General features: G+C 40.3%; 1 protein-coding gene across 3 annotated transcripts in view; it reads left to right on the top strand.

Annotated features, from left to right (window-relative positions):
- PTPDC1 (protein tyrosine phosphatase domain containing 1) overlaps positions 1–20,071 on the top strand; it is a 91,536-nt gene that overhangs the window by 37,075 nt on the left and 34,390 nt on the right. For all 3 annotated transcript variants that reach the window (XM_033926639.1, XM_033926638.1, XM_033926636.1), the window contains 2 exons: positions 10,757–10,849; positions 16,234–16,405. In XM_033926639.1, coding sequence (XP_033782530.1) covers positions 10,765–10,849; positions 16,234–16,405 — 257 coding nt within the window. In that variant the 5' untranslated portion in view covers positions 10,757–10,764. The remainder of the gene's footprint in view (positions 1–10,756; positions 10,850–16,233; positions 16,406–20,071) is intronic.

Raw genomic sequence — 20,071 nt, 5'->3', positions numbered from 1 at the left:
AATCCACAGTGAAATCAATCCAACGATAAAAACAAAAAGACTGTGGATATAGATGTTCTGAAAGATAATTTATTCTACGCTCTTCACAATAAAACCATTAAAATACAAATATAATAGTCCAAATGGACCCTACACGGTCCATGTTTCAGCGAACACGCCTTCCTCAGGAGTCCAGCAATTTTTTTTTTTTTTTTTCTGCTACTTTGCTTGTCTCCAGTCATTTCCGGCTATCTGCTCAAAGACAAGTACACTGTTTTAGTGCATTTTTTTAATTTGTGTACCTTGCATCAACTGGACCCCTGAGGAAGGTGTGTTCGCTGAAACACGGACCGTGTAGGGTCCGGTTGGACTATTATATTTGTATTTTAATGGTTTTATTGTGAAGAGCGTATAATAAATTATCTTTCAGAACATCTGTATTTACTGTAGTTACTCATATCCATTAAATAATAATAATAATAACTTTATTTTTCTATACCGTCATAATCAGACGACTTCTAGGCAGTTCACATCGAAAGAAGGCTGGACATTCAGCGAATTACAAATGCGTGAGGGGAATGTTACAGAAGAGAAGGGTTGAAGGGGAGGGAATGTAAGAGGGGTTATAAGGGGAAGGGAAGTGAGAGAGGTTGGAATTGCCTGAGAGATTGCTTCGGGTTCGTAGGGGGGAAAAATGCATAGAGCAAAGGTCGGTCTGCTTAGGTGATGAATTTGTCAAACAGAGTGGTTTTGATTGATTTTCGGAATAAGGCTTGCAGACCTCAGACTGCCTGGCTATCAGCAATTCAAGAATAAGATAAAAAGCAGCAAACTATATGTAGACTCTAGTAAAACAAAACTCTTGTGGGTCCTTAACACAAATAGCTACAATCCAGGAAGTGGGGCAGGAAGACCCAGTAGACAATGTACAGAAACTCCAATTTAAAATTCCTATGCATAATATATGATGCAGATTTAAAAAGGAAAAGTATAAATGTGATGTTATGCATTGTCCTTTCTGTTTTAGTCTAATGCCTTTGCTAAAACTGAAAATAGACATTGAGCAAATTGATAACAAAGGCATTTAGGAAGACTGGAGGGAGGCAGTTAAGATGTCGGCGTGAAGCAGCAGTGTTTAGGTCTCCAGGTTTTTTTCTGTGAGTTTTTCCTCTGGTTTTTGTTTCCGCTTTAACTATGCCGCACACCAAAAGGAAAGCAGCGGTAAAGACGCTTCCCCTGAGCTCAAGAATTGCTCTTACCTCGTAGCTAACCATTGAGACCTTTGCTGTTCGGGCCCCAAGTTTAGGTTCTGGAGGACTCCCAGTGGTACCAAGTTAGAAAGGAGAATCCTTGGTTTTGGGATTGGACGTGTCACTCTCCTTCAGAGAGTAATCCGCCCCTGCGTTTCTGGAGGGTTCTCCTTCGGTAGATATTGCCGAATAATAATAATAATAATAACTTTATTCTTCTATACCGCCACAATCTTGCGACTTCTAGGCGGTTTACAATCAAGAGTGCTGGACATTCAGCGAAATACAATAAGTAGATATTCAGAGGAAATACAGAGATCAGAGACCTCAGGAGGCAATAGTATAGAAATACAATTTGCTGAGCGAAAATGTAATATGTACATTTTAGTAGGTAATGTCCGACAGGACCTGTTGGGGATAAATAGCAACGTAAAGTTACGATAAGATGAAGATAACAGATTATATTTATAACAGTGCTGTAAGTTCAGGTGGAATAGGGAGGGGGGAGGGAGAGGGAGAGCGGGTCAATTGTTTAGGTATTTCTGAAGTGGAGGCCCCTATTGGGGACAGAATCGCGCTAGGACTTTTGGAGCAGGATAGAACAATTGTGGAGCAGTCTGCTGTTTTTTTCCAACAAGACAGATCCCGAGACTGTGTTAGAGAGCATATGGGTTGTTCTCCAGAAGCTTGATGCGAAGGTGGAGATTTCAACTAAAGCAATCTCTTCATTTGCGAGTAAAATTCACTAATTTTCTGAGAATTTGACTGGGACAAAAAATGAATTTACCACACAACTTTTGTCAATTTAGAGGAAGAAATGAAAGTTATAAAAGATACTTCCTCAATTTAATTAAAGATAAAAGGTTCATAAAAAGATTGAGATGTTAGAGAACTATAATAGAAGATTAAACCTCAGGTTCTTAGATTTTCCAAGATCTCCTGGAATTTCTCTTCTTGATGCGTTGAAAAAATATCTGATAGATGTGCTTAAATGTTCCTCACAAAATATAGTTGGAGATTAGCTAGATTGTGAGCCTTCGGGACAGCTAGGGAAATCCAAAGTACCATCTTTATTTATTTTATTTTAATGTATCTTTAATCTATCTTCATTGTAAACCGCTTAGATCCTCACAGTATAGCGGTATATAAGAAATAAAATAAAAAAATTGATGATCCTGAGAAAAGAAATGAAGATCTTAATATTTAAGATATTCTTGAATCTTCAATGACTGAGAACTTAGAAAGATCAACCTTTATTGGCTTCATTTATTTTTGAACAAGACGTGAATTTGATTATGAAGTTATATTTCAGAAATGCTTAAACTTTGTCTTATGTAAAAAAATCTGGATTTATCCCGATGTTGCACGTCGGACACAAAATACTAGAAAAGCTTTTTTGGAAATGAGGCAAGAAGTTCTGGACTTAGGGACCAACTTTTTATTGGCCTACCCATGTAAATGTCATCATATAAAACATTTGGGAACAACTTTTATTTGTCTTTGTTTTGTTCTATTTCTATCATTTAAATTTCTCCAGAATTCTACTGTGCAACGGCTCCCCCTTCTGCTTCTATTCCTTTCTCTCCTCTCTTCTACCTTCCAAAGTATTTAGATCAATGCCGTCTTGTTAAAATGTTTATTTTATTTTTATTTTTCCTCTAACTCTACTTTTCACTTCTCTATTACCCTCCAGGTACTTTAGTTAGATTGTGAGCCTTCGGGACAGTAAGGGAATTTTTCAAGTACCTTTCTTATTTCTAATCTTAATGTATATTTTCTGTAAACCGCTTAGAACCTAACGGATGTAGCGGTATATAAGAAATAAATTACATTACATTTATTACCAACCGGAACATCTGAGGACCTGTATTGACTTAAAGAAGTTATCCACCTAAATTTCAAGCTGATTGCTAATTTAAAGAACCTCGGTGCTTAAATTCCCATGCTAAAGCCTTTCCTATTGAATTAGTCTTGTAATCTCATATATTGAGGTCTAAGGAAGAGCTATAATATGTTTCTTATTCGATTATCTTAATTCGTATTATTTATTTATCTAAAAATTTATATACCGCATACAACTATGCGGTTTCCATATTGCATACATAGAATCTTTTTTTCCCTCCGATTATCACGTATAACATAGACATATCAAAACAAAATTGTTAATCATTCCTGTTATAATAGGGATAGAGCACAAATTCGATCAATTCAGAAGTACAAACAAGCTTTAAATCAGGGGTGTCCAACCTTTTGGCTTTCCTGGGCCACATTGGCTGAAAACAATTTTCCTGCGGCCGCACAAACCCTGCAGCAAGACTGAGGAGGGAGCCAGTAAGACGGTAAACACCCAGCGGCAGCAGATGAAAACACTGCATCGCCCTCGACTGGGGCTGCACAAAATACTTCATGGGGCCACATGCGGCCCTTGGGCCGCAGGATGGACACTCCTGCTTTAAATCATACTTCGATGTCAGAGAAAACAATTCTAGAAGGCGATTATCAACTGAAATACATCTTAGCATAAGAAGGCATTAGCAAACAATTGAGTTTTCAGCATTTTCTTAAAACTCATCCTCGCCATACGAAACCGCAGGATACCAGGCAAGGCATTCCATAGTTGTACGCCAGCCACAGATATTCCTTTCTAAGTTCTGTATTTCTTGAACGAGTGGATGCTTGTATGAATTATTTTGAACGTGCATTAATAAAATAATAATAAAAAAAAAAACCCAAATGCATTTACCCCCTCTTTTACTAAGGGCTCCTTTTACTAAGGTGCGCTAGCGTTTTTAGCGCACGCTAAACCCATGCTGCGCTTCTAGACCTAACGCCAGCTCAATGCTGGCGTTAAGGCCTAGTGCGCGCTATTCCACACGTTAAGGCCCTAACGCACCTTTGTAAAAGGAGACCCGAGGTGCGCTAACCGATTAGCGCACGCTAAATGCTAACGTGTCCATAGACTAACGTGCGTGCGCTAATCGGTTAGCGCACTTTAGTAAAAGGTCCAATTAATCTTACGATGGATTCCGTTTTTTTCTCAGCGACATAATGCCAAAGTGTGCTTGTACTGTTGGACTCGCTGCAACAGGCATCACTGCAGTGGAGGAGAAGCTTAACCCTTTCAGGACCATAAGGATCGTAGGCCAATTTTTGTGGTTTTGACGACATTTTTATGGTAAAAAGGGCTTGCAGATGCCAAAAAATTGATTTTTTTTGTGAAATATCATTATTTTTATTTAAAAAAAATCACACTTCTGGCTTATGGACAGTGTGGCAAGTGAATCTTCTCGTCAATCTGGCAACGACGCTAATGAATGAATGTCGGAACCAGTTTGTTTACATAAAGGCAGTATCCTATGGAATCCGTACCTATCAAATTTAGAACTGTAGACTATCCCAATCAAAATTGATAGGATTTTAAAGTTATGGGACAAATATGTCCCTTGGTCCTGAAAGGGTTAATGGTTAGTATAGTGGGCTGAGATCCTGGGGAACTGAGTTGGATTCCAGCTACTTGTGACTCTGGACAAGTTACTTAACCTTCCATTTTCCCAGTTAGATTGTCAGCCCACTAGGAACGGAGAAAGTACCTGCGTATAATGTGTACAGTGCTGTGTACATCTAGTAGGTGTATAGAAATGATCAGCAGCAGTAGTATACACAAGAAACGGATCCAACAAAGTCTGCAGTACAGTAGGCAAGAGCAAAAAAAAAAACAAGAAAAAACTGCAGATCAAAATGTCCAAGATGCAGGCTATGTTTTTTACCTTCACTTTTGGCATTGCACTGTCAGCTTGCGTTTCATTCACACAAGCTTTTGTTTTATACCATTCTCATTGCGGTTTATCGCAAACCTTAACAACCATGGACCCCTGAAGAAGATGTGTTCTCCGAAACACGGACCGTGTTGGGTCCCTTGGTTTGTAGTAAGGTGATATCAGTAACTGCATTAATATTTGGTACAAATAAACATAGCCTGCATCTTGTACATTTCGATCTGCAGTTTTTTTCTTGTTTTCAGCAGCAGTAGTATAACATCTGCAATTACATGCAGTGAGTATATGCACAACTTTAGAACATTTTCGGAGCAGATGTAAATTTATCTCGACTTCCAAAAGGCCTTTGACAAGGTACCTCATGAGCGGCTACTTAGGAAACTGTGGAACCACGGGGTGGAGAGGGATGCACAGATGGATTAAGCACAGGTTGGCGGGTAGAAAGCAAAGGATTGGAGTGAAGGGCCACGACTCGGACTGGAGGAGGGTCATGAGCGGTGTTCCGCAGGGGTCGGTACTCGGACTGCTGTTGTTCAATGTATTTATAAACGACCTGGAAACGGGGGCGAAGTGTGAGGTTATAAAATTTGCGGATGACACTAACTCTGTAGCAGGGTTAGAACAGCAGAAGAATTTGAAGACCTACAAAGGGACCTAAACAAACTGGAGGAGTGGGCAAATAAATGGCAAATGAACTTTAACATAGAGAAATGCAACGTCATGCATATAGGGAAAAAGAACCCGATGTTCAGCTACATAATGGGGGGGGGATCAGTGCTAGGGGAAAGTAACCTTGAAAAAGACTTGGGTGTGCTGGTGAATACAACAATGAAGTCAACGGCACAATGCTCGGCAGCCTCAAAGAAAGAAAACAGAATGTTGGGTATTATTAAGAAGGGTATTACAACTAGGACGAAGGAAGTGATCATGCCGCTGTATCGTGCGATGGTGCGCCCGCACCTGGAGGACTGCGTCCAATATTGGTCACCGTACCTCAAGAAGGATATGGCGATACTAGAGAGGGTTCAGAGAAGAGCGACGAAACTGATAAAAGGTATGGAAAACCTTTCATACGCTGACAGGTTAGAAAGGCTGGGGCTCTTCTCCCTGGAAAAGCGGAGACTCAGAGGAGACATGATAGAGACTTTCATGATCATGAAGGGCATAGAGAAGGTAGAAAGGGACAAATTCTTCAGCCTATTGGAAACCACGAGAACAAGGGGGCACTTGGAGAAATTGAAAGGGGACAGGTTCAGAAATTCTTTTTCACTCAGAGGGTGGTGGACACCTGGAATGCGCTTCCGGAGGTTGTGATAGGACAGAGCACATAGAAACATAGAAATAGACGGCAGATAAGGGCCCACGGCCCCTCTAGTCTGCCCACCTTAATGTCCCTCCCCTACCTTTGTCCTGTGAATAGATCCCATGTGCCGATCCCATTTGGCCTTAAAATCAGGCACGCTGCTGGCCTCAATCACCTGTAGTGGAAGACTATTCCAGCGATCAACCACTCTTTCAGTGAAAAAGAATTTCCTGGTGTCACCTCGTAGTTTCCCGCCCCTGATTTTCAATGGATGCCCTCTTGTTGTCGTGGGACCCTTGAAAAAGAAGATATCTTCCTCCGCCTCGATGCGGCCCGTAAGATACTTGAACGTCTCGATCATGTTCCCCCTCTCTCTGCGCTCCTCGAGCGAGTATAGCTGTAATTTGTCAAGCCGTTTTTCGTATGGTAGATCCTTGAGTCCCGAGACCATCCAGTCTCAGCACATCCTTGCGATAATGCGGCCTCCAGAATTGCACACAGTATTCCAGGTGGGGCCTCACCATGGATCTATACAATGGCATAATGACTTCCGGCTTACGACTGACGAAACCCCTTCGTATGCAGCCCATGATTTGTCTTGCCTTGGACGAAGCCTGCTCCACTTGATTGGCAGACTTCATGTCCTCACTGACGATTACCCCCAATACGGGGTTTCAAAGAAGGATTGGATAAATTCCTGAAGGATACGGGGATTGAGGGATACAGAAAGAGGGAGAGATAGGTTATGAAAGGGTATAGATAGAAGGATAAAGGGAGTTAAAGGGTTTAGACAAGGATCACCTTGCAGGTCATGGACCTGATGGGCCGCCGCGGGAGTGGACTGGTCTGACCCAGCAGAGGCAACTTCTTATGTTCTTATTTGTTGGGGCTGGTTTTAAAGGCCTGTTTTTGGTTTTGTTTTGGTTTTTTTAATAAATCTTGACTCATTTTTAAAACTCACAATAAGTGTAAAATAAAATACATTCATTTTATATTTTAACTTCACTTAATATATCGTCAAATTCGAACTCTCATCAAATATTCCCCCTCCCTGGACACCTATGTTGCCTTTATAAAATAGGTCAAAAATAGGTGCTATTTTGGACATCCCATATCGATTTCCTGTTATAAAGCTACCCCCAATATGTTGAGTTAGAACACTTTTTTTTTAGGTTTCTTTATTTTAGTAGTAAATTTAGTTTTTTTTATAAACAGGAAGCTCATGGTGTACTTTTTATGGTTTCAAGTGCCAAGTTCAGTTTGTCTCTCAAAAAAATCTCAGCAGATTCTTGCGATCAGATTAGAATGTGTGAAGCTGAGGTTATGCACAGGACTTTCCAACTCGTAAAAACGTTTATCACTTGTAAACAGCAGTGTCGGTAGTCATTTGGAATCGCTAGAGGGCGATATTTCTCCCTTTAGATAAAGAGAGCAGAGCTAAAAGGGGATAGATTCCATACAAACGTAAGGAAGCTCTTCGTCACCCAGAGAGTGGTAGAAACCTGGAATAGAGAGTTGCGCGGGGACAGAAATCCCACCCATCCCTGCCAGGATCCTCTCCGTCCCCACCCATCCCCGCAAGGAATTACTTCCATCTCTGCCCGTCCCCATAAAAAGCAGCAATTACTTCTGACCGGATCATCAATTCCACAGTTTCTTTTGCGTTTGCGCTGCTGTTTTCCTTGTGGAATCTCTTTGGTGGAACCCTTTTTTTGTTTTCTGTTCAGGTAATTAACTTATAAACCCCCTCTTTTACTAAAGCTGACGTGTCCATTATATTATATGGATGAACCCTGCTTCCAAAGCCTTCTAGCCCCGTGGGCGTCCCGTTGGCTAGAGGGGGTCCCATGGGACTCCCGTGGGCCAGAGGGGGGTCCCTGTGGGAGTCCCGTTTGCCAGAGGGGGGTCCCTGTGGGAGTCCCGTGGACCAGAGGGGGGTCCCTGTGGGAGTCCGGTGGGTTAGGGGGGATTCCCGCGATCCCCGTTCCCGTGCAGACCTCTAATCTGGAACGCTCTTCTGGAGGCTGTTACAGGGGAAAACACCCTCCAGGGATTCAAGAAAAGGTTAGATAAGTTCTTGTTGGACCAGACCATACGCAGGTAAGGCTAGACTCAAATAGGGCACTGGTCTTTGACCTAAGGGCCGCCGCGTGAGCGGACTGCTGGGCACGAAGGACCGCTGGTCTGACCCAGCAGCAGCAAATCTTATGTTCTGAATTCTCTTTATAAACCAATCAAATTAAAGCTCAAATATTAAAATGTTACAGTGGATGAAATACTTAGGGCACCTTTTACTAAGGTGCGCTAGGGCTTTAACGCGCAGAATGCGCTAGACCTTAATGCCAGCATTGAGCTGGCATTCTAGAAGCGTAGCGCGCGGTGTAACGTGTGGTAATTTCCTGCGTGCGCTGAAAACGCTAGCGGCCCTTAGTAAAAGGAGCCCTTAATCAAGCAGAGCCTACTGGAAATTTAGGTCTTCCTTTGCTTAATTATTTGCATTTTAGGGTCCTTGTTGGATGGTGCTAATTATGACGGTGAAAAGCGGGGTCAGGGCAACTAACGGGCAGTGGTGATGTGTAAGTATTCATGTGATGGGTAGCTTATGGTAGCGGTTGGAAGGTGTGATTACTGTTACATGCCAGAATACGTCGTTTTGACTCTGCTAATCGACAGATCTGGCTTCAAGCTTCTTATCCATTAAGCCAGTGTGTCGCAGCCCTTTTAAGCGGCAGTACGCTAGTCTCGGGGCTGCAGCTGGAAGGCGCCCGGCAATGCGCAGATGTCAATGCGAAGACATCTGCACATAGGAAGCTAGGAAAATGTGTGATGTCATCATGTTGATGTCCGCGCATGCCCTGAGCCTCCTCTTACTGCCGGCGTGGGGATGCTGTAGAAGGAGAAGCGAGGAGGCGAGGCGCAGATGCCGGTTGAGTGACTACAGGAGGCGCCTCTCGCCGCGAGAGGCCCATCCCGTAAGCAGCGAGCTCCTCACCGGCATCTCACGGCTCATACGTTTGCAATAGGTTGAATTAGGTACATTACACACATACACACACACAAAAAATTCTCATAGGCTCTGGGCAGTAGATACGTCTCTTGTATGACTATTGGGAAGGATGAATGGGGAGGACCCAGTGAAGGAAAAATGCCACTAATGGTTGCTTTTGCTTCAAGGCTCTGTTTGGTTTCTCTCCCAAAATACATAATTGAGCTCTTTTCTTTTGCAACCAATAAACATTGGAGAAATTCACGTTTTGAATTTTGTTTTACTGCCTGTTTAAAAAAAACATCATCAATATCTTCTGTCATATCAAGCAGCATTATGGGGTAAGGATCTGCGCTAGCATTTTTGGCGCACGCAGGAAATGACCGCGCGCTACGCTTCTAGAACTAATGGCAGCTGAATGCTGGCATTAAGGTCTAGCGTGCGCGGCAACGAAGCACACGCTATTCCGCACGCTAAAGCCCTAACGCAGCTTAGTAAAAGGAGCCCTTAAAGACTTATTTGTTCATGAAACACTTAGGCAGCAAACTGACAAGGATACTTCAGTGAACCATCTATATCAGTGGTCTCCAACTCCAACCCTTTGCAGGGTCACATTTTGGATGTGTAGGTACTTGGAGGGCCTCAGAAAAAAAAAATAGTTAGTGTCTTATTAAAGAAATGACTCTTTATATTATATAAATCTTTCCTTTTGGCTAAGTCTTAATATTGTCATTTATAGATAAAGAGACATGATCAAGAAATGGTTTTATTTTACTTTTGTGATTATGATAAACATACTGAGGGTCTCAAAATAGTACCTGGCGGGCCCTGAGTTTGAGACCACTGAGTTAAGGGGGACAGTTAATCTGCTGGCTGGGTTGGAGGGCAGAGGGGAGAACAGGACAATCAAGCCATTGTGACATCACCGATGAGGCTGGCTCTTATTGGTGGAATGAGGCATTATGACATCACAATCTCAACTCTGCTTCCCAAAAACAAACAGGCTGTCATGGTTACAGTTTAGCTAGTGGTCTCCAACTCCAACCCTTTGCAGGGCCACATTTTGGATTTGTAGGTACTTGGAGGGCCTCAGAAAAAAACAGTTAATGTCTTATTAAAGAAATGACAATTTTGCATGAGGTCAAACTCTTTATAGTTTATAAATCTTTCCTTTTGGCTAAGTCTTAATAATAAAGAGACATACGATCAAGAAACGGTTTTATTTTACTTTTGTGATTATGATAAACATACCGAGGGCCTCAAAATAGCACTTGGCGGACTGCATGTGGCCCCCGGGCCGTGTGCTTGAGACCACCGATCTAAATCATTGTAGTATTATTTCTAATTACTTGGTTATCTAACTTTTTCTCTTAATTGTCATTTTTTTTTTATTTTTTGTAAACTGCATAGAACTTTACAGCCCTGCGGTATATAAATTGATGATGATTATTATTTTTATTAGGTACTGCAATGGCTGCTGGGGTCTTGATGCAAAACGAGGTCCATTACTGTTCACGTGTAAACAGCAGTCCACATGTTACCAGTATGAGTTCAGGTAATTTATTTCGATGATTAAAAATCGTTTCATTGCCTTCTCTTAATTTTGATCTGTATTGTGGAATACAGTTAGCCGTACCTATGGAGATGTTAGTTACCTGTTCTACGAGAGGCGCTAATGCATGTGTTAACTGCAAAGTACTCTCTGCTCCTTTCATGTCCCCGGATATAAATATCGATGTTTGTTGTTTAACCCTTTCAGGACCAAGGGACATATTTGTCCCATAACTTTAAAATCCTATAAATTTTGATTGGGATAGTCTACAGTTCTAAATTTGATATGTACGGATTCCATATGATACTGCCTTTATGTAAACAAACTGGTTCCGACATTCATTCATTAGCGTCGTTGCCAGATTGACGAGAAGATTCACTTGCCACACTGTCCATAAGCCAGAAGTGTGATTTTTTTTAAAAAAAAAAATGATATTTCACAAAAAAAATCAATTTTTTGGCATCTGCAAGCCCTTTTTACCATAAAAATGTCGTCAAAACCACAAAAATTGGCCTACGATCCTTATGGTCCTGAAAGGGTTAACATGGCAGCATGCAGCAGGTTAACGTTTTAATTTTTTTGGGAGCTTCTTTTTAATGCATATTAAAACTTGCGTTCAGCACCTAGAGTTTCCAGTTGGCTACAGATTGTACTGGATGACCATCGAAGATGCAAGAGATTTACAGGTTTGCTTTCAGAGCCAGCGAAAAGGAAAGTGCGTACAATTTCAAGAAGAAGGTCGTGAGAGAAATGGTTTCAAGTTTCAAGTTTATTAGTTTTTAATATCCCGATCATAAAATAAATATCTGACCGGTTAACAATAAAAAAAAATTTGAAATAGGAAAGTAAGAACTAGTGGAGGATGGGCAGGGGAGGGCTTCAATGGCTGGGAGGGTGTAGATGGGCTGGAGTAAGTCTTAACAGAGATTTCGGCAGTTGGAACCCAAGCACAGTACCGGGTAAAGCTTTGGATTCTCGCCCAGAAATAGCTAAGAAGAAAAAAAAAAATAATAATTTAAATTGAATCAGATTGGGCAGACTGGATGGACCATTCGGGTCTTTATCTGCCGTCATCTACTATGTTACTATGTTAGTTAATAGTGTATTAGAAATATTGGAGAAAACATATTAAACATATACTGACAGACATGACCGTGAGGATAAATGGGAAGGAAGGGAAAAGTTACATAATATTAGAGGAAATGATATAGTGGGAAGGGAAAAAACATGAAGGATAATTGTGCATGATATTATGATATGCGCTAAAGTAAAGGATAGTATTGGGGAAGAGTTGAAAATTAAATAGATAAAGTAAAGATTAGGATTTGTCAAAGGCATCTTGAAATAGGAAAGTTTTAAGATTAGTTTTTAAATTTTTGTAAATGAATTTCATCCCGGAGAAATTGAGGGAGAGAATTCCTCTAACATAGTCCCAAAATGTGTTTTGTCACAGAAATCTAGTTCCAGTTCTATTAATTTTTCTTAGGTCGTTTCGTACAAACATGTGTATCGTGTTTTGATTTTTTTTTTCATGGAAACGATATTGGCATCTAGCCTTCTCTGTAACAGAATTGCCCATTATCCCACTCTGAAGCCCTTCGCTTAGAATTTAGTAGACCCATCATCACTGGCTTTATGGTTGGTTACTATAGAAACCTGACGGCATATCCTAAAGGGCTGCTGGGTCGTACAGAGACTACTGCACGTCTCTACATAAACTGAATGCTGCAAGCGGGAAGTCTCGCTGCTCCTCTGCTGTATTCTGTCGGATTAACAAGCAGTGACGGCCGTTCCTCGTTATGCAGGATTCGCCCAGAAGAATCTCGGCGGTGAATTTTTGGGGCAACTTTTTAGAGGGTCGGAGACATTCTGCCTCAGATACCCTGCACCGAATCGTCCAAAGACGTCGGAGTTCAGTAATAGAGGACCTTTCCTCTTCCTCTCACCGGGTTATGGTGGCCCTTTCGTCAGTCTACTCTGTAGAGGTGACCTCAGACATCATGAAGAAACAAAGTAAAATCCTTTTTCTAACTGCTTTACGCAACTAAGCAAAACATATTCAGAGGCGTTTCATGCTTCTACAAACTCATAGCACGTTGAATTCTGTCTAGTGAACGTTTAAAATGGAAAAGTGTATAATTTCTGCTCATTTAAATATATCCAAGCATTTTGATTTTGTCACTAAATAAAATACAAGATAGGAAAACTTTTTTGTAGCATAAGTCTGAAGATGCAGCTATATTTGATACATTCCTCGTCCGCGTTTTGTTATATTATGATTATTTTTTTTTTACAATGCTGTTGTAATTATTTGTATTTAATGATAATTAAATATATTACTCTTAGCTTGACAAACTGTATCAATTTACATTGTGCAAAATCACAATCTCATTTTGCTTTCCAGGGTTCAGTTAGTCTGAAAACAAACATTTGAACCGAATTTTGTGTGTAATATAGAGCAATAACATATACATTCAGATAGAGTATGTATTAATTATGTTTCCTATGAAAATTACTAAAATATGCAGCATTCATTTGCATTAAAATAAGCTACAAGAAGAATACAGAATTTGAAAAAAAGCATAAAGTTCTCAGCTATAAACCTACTAAAAACTTTGGGCTGAATATTCAGAAGATCTATACGTTTAGCAGTAGCCGCTAAGGAGTACTTATATAACCTGGAACTTTGCATGAGCCTGTTCTATAAAGGAACAAAGACGCCTACTTTACTTTCTAGATCGATTTTTCACTCTGTCAAAAATTACAAAGACTAGGGGGACAGTTGATGAAGTTACAGGGAAATACTCTTAAAACCAATAGGAGGAAATGTTTTTTCCAATCAGAGAATAGTTAAGCTCTGAAACGCGTTGCCAGAGGATATGTTAAGAGCAGATAGCGTAGCTGGTTTTAAGAAAGGTTTGGACAAGTTCCTGGAGGAAAAGTCCATCATCTGTTATTGAGAAAAACATGGGGGGAAGCCACTGCTTGCCCTGGATCAGTAGCATAGAATGTTGCTACTCTTTGGGGTTCCAGAATCTTGTTACTCTTAGGGATTCTGGAATGTTGCTACTCTTTGGGGTTCCAGAATCTTGTTACTCTTAGGGATTCTGGAATGTTGCTACTCTTTGGGGTTCCAGAATCTTGTTGCTCTTAGGGATTCTGGAATGTTGCTACTCTTTGGGGTTCCAGAATCTTGTTACTCTTAGGGATTCTGGAATGTTGCTACTCTTTGGGGTTCCAGAATCTTGTTGCTCTTAGGGATTCTGGAATGTTGCTACTCTTTGGGGTTCCAGAATCTTGTTACTCTTAGGGATTCTGGAATGTTGCTACTCTTTGGGGTTCCAGAATCTTGTTACTCTTAGGGATTCTGGAATGTTGCTACTCTTTGGGCTTTTGCCAGGTACTAGTGACCTGGATTGGCCACCGTGAGAACGGGCTACTGGGCTTGATGGAGCATTGGTCTGACCCAGTAAGGCTATTCTTATTTTCTTAATCGTAACATAAGTGAAAATACACACCTATAGATTAGATGCAAGCATTTAGGCCAAAATTGTATACATGGCGCTGAAAATCAGCACAGATAAGTTATTGCGTTAAATACCGTTCTATAAACAGTGCTCAGAGTTGGGTGTTGTTTATAGAATTAACGCTTGGCACTGGGATCCGTGCCCAATTTTAGGTGTGAGGATTTACACCAAGTAAAACTTGGTGCGTATTCTTGCGCCTAAATTGCACTCGGATCTCCCTTATTCTATAAAACTGGCTTTTGTAGTCTGCATATAAAATTTAGAGTGTATCCTGATGCCCAAAAATGTGTGCATAAAGTTGAATTCATGGCAATTAGCACTGATAATTAGCTCCCAATTATCCCCCCTTTTACTAGGCCTTAGGTTTAGTGGGGATGGGCAGACCCGCTATGCCTAAGGCCTGATGGGTAGGAAGTATTTTCGAATGAAAATAAGACATACCCCCTTGTCTACAAAACTGCGATAGTAGTTCCTAGCGCGGGGAGCCGCGCTGAACGGCCCGCGCGGCTCCCAACGCTCGTAGGAACTCAGTGAGCGTCGGGGAGCAGCGCGGGCCATTCAGCGCGGCTCTCTGCGCTAGAAACAGCTATTTCAGTTTGGTAGAAGAGGAGGGATAGTTGGGGGAGGGGTGTGCAGGTATTCTCATGGCATTCAGCTCTAAATCTAATAGATGCTGGCACTGTCATGTTGAAATTGGGACATTAGACCATCTTTTATTCTTTTGTCCATTCATCTTAACATTCTGGAAATCAATTTGGCCCCAAATTAATAGGATGTTAGAAAATCCAGTAGCCTTGACATATGATACTATATTATTTGGAACAACAATGAGAGCAAGAAGTCAAATCTCATCAAGTAATAACAAACTTCTATTTATTTTAACTGGAATAGCAATACAACAAATCACATTCAATTGGAAAAGGCATGACAGGTTAAATTACACTTTCTGGTGGAATTCTGTTTGCCATATATACAAAATGGAGCTTACCATAGCAACACAAAAAGGATATATTAATAAATTTCAAAAAATCTGGAGACCATTAACAGAATTTTGTAAAGAACAATAATTTTCCCATGTTTAGAATTTGATTAGAAGGGAAAGGCGGGAACATATTTTTGAATAATATACAATATATCAAAAATTTAAATGTATAATATAAATAATGGATTATTGATAGAAAGGGAGGGGGAGGGATGGGATATTATTATTATAATCAATAAAAAATATGTAATTTCAGAACTCTGATATATTAATTGCATCTATTTTTTTTTTTAAAGTTTTAAATAATTTATCAATATATAAGCTTATCAAGTGTGTATATATAAGTTTGTATAAAGAATATGTAATTCACTTGTTGTAACATAAGAAAATGAATAAAAAAATTCAAAACAGAAAAAAAAAAGAATTCTACAAGAGAACCCCTGACCGAATGCTAATTAAACTTTACTCTCTACCTTTCTTTCTTTATTAGTTAGTTCTACAAAGTTAGCAATCATCTTTTGAAAAGCAAAAGTTTCTATGCAAGGCAATATACAAAATAAATAGGCGAAAATAAAACGAAAGCAAAGTTAACTTACATTTCAACATTGCCATTTCACTGCACTTTATTTTGCTTCACCTTGGATTTAGTGTACAGTTTTAACTTAATATTGTGTATCTTATTACTTCATTATATCCTAAAGTAAAGTTTAAAAAAAATTAAGATGGCGGTATAAACAGCTGCATTAAAAATGTAAAACAGATTTTCAATGCACCCTTCTTACATCAGCCTTACAAACTGCTGTGTTACGGAATGATGTGTTTTAATTTTAAGAAGAAAGTTTCCCCTTCCTGATCTTTGCGATTTGTATTCATTTTAGCACGTGGGAGACGTCCAACAGCAAAGTACACCAAAGTAGGAGAACGCTTGCGACATGTCATCCCTGGACATATGCAGTGTTCTATGACGTGTGGTGGTCGTGCTTGCAAATATGAAAACCCAGCTCGATGGAGTGACCAGGAGCAAGTTATTAAAGGATTGTATTCCTCATGGTAAAATGAAATGTTGATTTACTTTACACTGTTTATATTCCACATTGAATTCATAGTTTAGATTGAAAACTCTTCTTCAAATTCTTAGATATTTACTGCACATTTCACTATAAAAAAGAATGAACAATTTTCATCTCCTTAACCTATGAGAAACTAGATCACTGGTTATTTTTGGGGGTGGAAAAAGTGCATCTTATGGAGGGAAAAAATACGGTAATTATAGTACTTATGGAAGAAGTATTTAATTACATGCTAGAGAAGTATAAAGAGAAGAAAGCGGTATACTGTAAATAATATAGGCGTACAAAAAGGCACAATTTCAGTGTCGCTGCCTTCCAGGTTTCTGTGATGGAAGCAGAATATATATTAGCTATCAAGGTTGTTATTGCATGAGGACAGTAAGCCGCGACTCTCCTGGAGAGTTGAGGTTGCATTTAAAATAGTGAAAGTTGATGAAGTCCATGATATTTTCCTAAACCTCGCTCAAGTAAGGCAGAAGCTCTTCATACATTGGATTACTGTCTAGTTTTACATTACCTTAACCCAGTGGTTCTCAACCCTGTCCTGGGGACCCCCCAGCCAGTCAGGTTTTCAAGATATCCCTAATGAATATGCATGAGAGAATATTATATGCAAATCTCTCCCATGCATATTCATTAGGGATATCTTGAAAACCCGACTGGCTGGGAGGTCCCCAGGACAGGGTTGAGAACCACTGCCTTAACAGACAAGACACAATCACTATAAGATAAGTGACTTTATGGTGTTATATATATATAACACCATAAAGTCACTTCCTTATAAAAATAAAATGATATAAATACTAATAAAAGTTGGACTGATGAAGAACTTAAGCATTCGAGAGTTTAGTACACAGGTGTCAAAGTCGGTCCTCGAGGGCCAGAATCCAGTCGGGTTTTCAGGATTTCCCCAATGAATCTGCATGAGATCTATTTGCATGCACTGCTTTCAATGCATATTCATTGGGGAAATCCAGAAAACCCGACTGGATTCCGGCCCTCGAGGAGGGACTTTGACACCCCTGGTTTAGTACCAATTGCGGTCTGAAGGTCCATACACGTGAGTAAAACATCTCAATTGATGGGTGTTACAATATAAGTGTGGTTGGCCTTTAGAGCAAATGTTATCAGGACAAACATTTTACATGATTTGATTGAGATAACAACAGTAGCGTGGGTATAAGTATTAACAGAACAGAGACATTCTGTTGTAAATCACAGCTTTCCATGGCATTCAATCCGAACAATCCAGGACTGTTGGCTCCACCCATGCCACCTATTAAGCAACAAACATGGAGAGCAGAGAGGGACTGGAGGTGGGACAGATGTATATCATAGTAGCATAGTAAATGATGGCAGATAGAGACTACTGTGTTTCTTCTAATTTGCCTAGTAAAGTGGCTAGACTTGTACCTGCCATTCTGTACAGGTTACCTCCGTTTTGTCTTTGTGTAGGTTCTATCTTTCATTCCATACAGGTTATAATCCTCTATACTAAACTAAAACTTAGATTTGTTGATCAGGTCATCACCAATAGTTGCTCGACTCGGTTAACAATAAAAATGGTACATAGAGAAAAAGATTAGACCCAAAAATTAGGGGAAAATTAATATGTGTGGTTTCCAAAATAATTAGCAAACAAAATTGTCTTTAAAGTTTTCTGAAATGATTGAAAGGAGCCTAGACTCCTTAAAGTAAGTACATAAGAACATAAGAATATTGGGTCAGATCAATGGTCCATCAAGCCCAGTAGCCTGTTCTCACAGTGGCTAATCCAGGTCACTACTACCTGGCCAAAACCCAAAGAGTAGCAACATTCCATTAATTCAGAGTAAGCAAGATTCCGGAACCCCAAACAGTAGCAATATTCCATGCAGAATCCCCAAAGAGTAGCAACATTCCATGCAGAATCCCCAAACAGTAGCAACATTCCATGCAGAATCCCCAAAGAGTAGCAAGATTCCATGCAGAATCCCCAAAGAGTAGCAAGATTCCATGCTACTGATCCAGGGCAAGCAGTGGCTTCCCCCAAGTCTTTCTCAATAACCGACTATGGACTTTTCCTCCAGAAACTTGTCCAAACCCTTCTTAAAACCAGCTACGCTATCCGCTCTTACCACAACCTCTGGCAACGCGTTCCAGAGCTTAACTATTCTCTGAGTGAAAAAAAAATTTCCTCCTATTGGTTTTAAAAGTATTTCCCTGTAACTTCATCGAGTGTTCCCTAGTCTTTGTCATTTTTGACAGAGTGAAAAATCGATCCACTCAGGATTTTGTAGACTTCAAAATCCTCCCATCAGCCGTCTCTTTTCCAAGCTGAAGGCCCTCACCGTTTTAGTCTTCCCTCATACGAGAGGAGTTCCATCCCCTTCACCATCTTGGTCGCTCTTCTTTGAGCCTTTTCTAGCACCACTCTATCTTTCTTGAGCTAAGGAGACCAGAATTGAACGCAATACTCCAGATGAGGTCACACCATGGAACGATACAGGGCCATTATAATATTCTTAGTTTTGTTAACCATCCCCTTTTTTAAAATAATTCCCAGCATCCTGTTTGCTTTTTTGGCCGCCGCTGCACATCGGGCAAAAGGTTTCATCGTATTGTGTTTGAAGTGTCTTTCATTTTAAGTTTTGCTTTGATTTTCCATTCTCTTGCTATGTTAGGGATCTGCTGTGTCTCATGCCTTTTTGAATTCCTATTTTCATTCCCACCACCTCCACTGAAATGATGTTCTTAAGCATCCACGTACTTTCCATGAAAAATTATTTTCTGGTTTTGCAACTCAATTTCATATCCTCTAATTTTATAGTTTCCTCCTCCTTGAAAAAGCATCATTGTTTGTTCAGTATTTAAACTTCTATAAAATTATGTTGTGAGGAATATCACCATCGATTCATAAATGGTGTGAAAATAGCCAAGAAGAAATATTTAATTTACACAAGTCAAAATCGCCCAAAATGACTCTTCTGTGGTGGACAAGTTGACATACATTTTGCATTTACATAGGCTGCATAATAGTCCCAATTTAAATGTACTATTGCTTAGCACAACATCTTAAAACTCAACTGGCCACAGGCTCTTCCATTCACAGCTGCAGCATAGCATACATACCGAATATACTCGAATATAAACTGAGATTTTTGGGCAAAAAAAAATTGGCCCAGAAATGGAGGCCTTGGTTTATATTCGAGCCAACACCTGACCACCTGATTGTCCTTTCCCTGCTCTCCACTGAACTCCAGCATCACTATTCTGTCCTCTTATTGCTCCCCGTTGAACTCCAGCGTCAATATCCTGCTTACAGGCCCCTCCCCAAGCCACTATCCACAATACATGCCACCTCCCCAGGGCTGCTATTCATAATACAGACTCCCCTGGAGCCATTGACCTCCAGGCATTTCCCTCCCCCCCCCCCACTTGGCATCATGCTTACCTGTTGGTGCTGCTACAAATCTGCTGTATATTGATATGAAGATATAGAAATGTGAAACGGATGTCACCTCCACACCCCTTTCTATAGACTCACACTTGTCAAAAGTTTCTTCAGTGTTCACCGACCCTCAGAAGTGCCACCACGATACTCAAAATGTTTCACTGTATCCTCCAGCTTCACGCACTATATCTTCACTGGGTCCAACTTTTCTAA

This window comes from Geotrypetes seraphini, chromosome 17 (genome assembly GCF_902459505.1).
Source record: "Geotrypetes seraphini chromosome 17, aGeoSer1.1, whole genome shotgun sequence".
Classification (NCBI taxonomy): Eukaryota; Metazoa; Chordata; class Amphibia; order Gymnophiona; family Dermophiidae; genus Geotrypetes; species Geotrypetes seraphini.
This window is presented reverse-complemented; position numbering and strand designations above follow the sequence as displayed.